This window comes from Empidonax traillii, unplaced genomic scaffold (assembly GCF_003031625.1).
Source record: "Empidonax traillii isolate 1590-97213 ecotype Southwest subspecies unplaced genomic scaffold, ASM303162v1 scaffold6188:size6396, whole genome shotgun sequence".
Taxonomy (NCBI): Eukaryota; Metazoa; Chordata; class Aves; order Passeriformes; family Tyrannidae; genus Empidonax; species Empidonax traillii.
In genome coordinates this window covers 1-2,515 of record NW_020961381.1, presented here as the reverse complement: position 1 = coordinate 2,515, position 2,515 = coordinate 1, and the positions used below count along the sequence as shown (strand labels likewise).

Below are 2,515 nucleotides of genomic sequence, written 5' to 3'. Positions count from 1 at the left end.
CTCGGCCGCCCGCCCTGCCCCGCGCATCTTCCGAGCCCTGCCGGGGGTACTTTGGGCTTTTTTTCTCGTTCTTTTTTTTTCACTTTACGCTAACATTTGTGACACCGAAAGGCACACAGACCTCCCTTTCTGCAATCTGCACCTTTGCCGGTTTTATCTCAATTTTATGCCAAAACTTGCAAGAACGTCGTGGACTCTGGAGATTCTTCAAACGGTAACTTCACACACTGGATGGGTACAGGAGTGTCTTATAGGATGTGGCTTGTGCTGGCCCACAGCTCTTTGTCAACTCAGTATTTTCTTGCAGCCTCCCTAAAAGAGTGGGATATTTTTTAATATTTCAAGTAGTAGTAGATACCAGCTTTCAGTATATCTCCCTGACTTTTTTCCCCTGTCAGGAGACTCTCAAAGGGTCTGTGATCAGCAGCTGCCTTAAAAGAGACTTCCACGCTGGTCTTGCACCCCATGGTCCTGATACTTATTTTCACAGACAGGCCATTCTCCCTGCAGAGTCCTGCAGGAGTAAAAGGTCTTGGAGGATTCCCAAGCCACACCTGAAACCTCAGGGACTAAATTCTAGTGACAGTGACATGCACTCCACCTCTACAACTGCTTGCCAAAGGCATTAAAGTCCAAGGTTTTTCTGGTCAGTGGTATAGACTGAAAAAACCTCCATTCCTGAGATTGTCCTCAGTTTTAGTTTGATAAGGAGTGGGATGGACATTAACTGATTTTTAGGGGATATCTCCATAAGTCTTTTGAACATGCCTCTCAACTTCATTACTTGCAGGGGGATAAAATGATGGCGGGAAGGTTTGTCGGAAGCACAGATCCAGTCATGGAGATGCTCAGCGCTTCCATTACCGTTGACCAGAGACTGTCTGAGGTTGATATCCAGGGGAGCATGGCTTATGCCAAAGCCTTGGAGAAGGCTGGGATTCTGTCTAAAACTGAGCTGGAGAAGATCCTGAGTGGCCTGGAAAAGGTATGTCTGCCCTCCACAAACTGTCATGTGTGCTGGAATGAGTGGCTCCTTAACCTGACAACATCTGAGTTGCTGTTCTAAAGAGCATCTTTAAATGTCCTCGTGTCCCGTCCTCTTCAGACCTAACATTCACTAGGAATCCTTTCAGTATGAAGTAAGGACATTCTTTTCCTGCTGGCATGTGGGAATCCTTTTGAGTGTGGCTGCCCTCTGGTAGGAGACAATGTCTAGGGGGGAAGAGGAGTCAGCGGCGAAAGGCTTTTTAAAAAATACCCATTGTTGTTGCTCACCCACCACGGGCAACGGTGAGTCTGTACAATGTTTTACAGGAAAACCTTGGTGGACAATGCTAAAGCAATCACTGATGTTTTGGCTGACTTCTTTCTTGCAATGATTAAATCCTCCTATAGCCATAACACTGCAGGATTGGCATGGGAAGAGAGATGAATCCCAGTAGCCCAGAATATCAGGATACAGCAAGCAGCCAGCCTCGGCCTGAATAGCAGAGCTCACATGAGACTTAACACTTTGGGGTTCAGTTTTCATGAGGGTGGCAGGAGTTGGTATTTGCTGGGGACCCTTAGAGCCCCCACACACAGCAGGGTAACTGTTGCAGCTGACTGGTGTTTCTGTGGTGTTTGTAGATCTCTGAGGAATGGTCCAAAGGAGTCTTTGGCGTGATCCAAACTGATGAGGACATCCACACTGCCAACGAACGCAGACTAAAGGTTTGGGTTCTCTATCCTCTTGGTCCTGTTCCTCTGTAGCTGCATCTGCCTGATGTTAAGGGCATGTGCCTCTGTCCCTCTGTGAAATTCCTCTGGATCCCAAGTGCACAGTCCAGTGACTCCAAGGCCCCTTCCATAGAAGTGGCACTGTACAAAAACAGAACCCAAACCTGCCCTTCCCCACAACAATCCCCTGGGCACTCACAGGATCCTAGAGCTGAGTCCCTTCCAGGCAGGGAGGAGATCTGCTTGTGGAGTGTCTTGCTTAGAACACAGAGAGACTGACAGAAATCCTCCTCTTGTTGTCAGGAGCTGATTGGAGATGTAGCTGGGAAGTTGCACACTGGAAGAAGCAGGAATGATCAGGTATGCACAGAATAATTTTTTTCTCCTTTGTATTTCCCCACCTCCCCCTCCTCATTTTAGGAGACCTCAGACCAACATGGCCTTTGGAACTCTTCCTGGAGAGCAAGAAATAGTGACATCACCACATAAATATGACCAAATGATGAGAAGAAGATGTACCTTCCCATTACACAATACAAGGAGGGGTTTACTTTGCAATAAAAGTGGCCAGTCACCACATGTGTCATATTCTGTATTGTCTGACTGTGGCCAATCTCACGCAGGTTGTGACTGACTTGAAGCTGTTCATGAAGAATTCCCTCTCTGTCATCTCCACACACCTCCTGCAGCTCATCAAGACCCTGGTGGAACGCGCTGCCATGTAAGTCCTTTCCCAAATCCAGGGCCTTGGCTGGGCCAGGAGACCTGTAGGCTTGTTCTTTGAGTGACAGCAGTG

General features: G+C 47.8%; 1 protein-coding gene across 1 annotated transcript in view; it reads left to right on the top strand.

Annotated features, from left to right (window-relative positions):
• Positions 1-2,502, top strand: part of LOC114073362 (argininosuccinate lyase-like) — a 3,988-nt gene extending 1,486 nt beyond the window's left edge. Inside the window, exons 3-6 of the mRNA XM_027911130.1 lie at positions 791-985; positions 1,630-1,713; positions 2,023-2,079; positions 2,343-2,502. Of these exons, the coding sequence (XP_027766931.1) occupies positions 791-985; positions 1,630-1,713; positions 2,023-2,079; positions 2,343-2,444 (438 nt within the window). The 3' untranslated portion in view covers positions 2,445-2,502. The remainder of the gene's footprint in view (positions 1-790; positions 986-1,629; positions 1,714-2,022; positions 2,080-2,342) is intronic.
• The last annotated feature ends 13 nt before the right edge of the window (positions 2,503-2,515 follow it).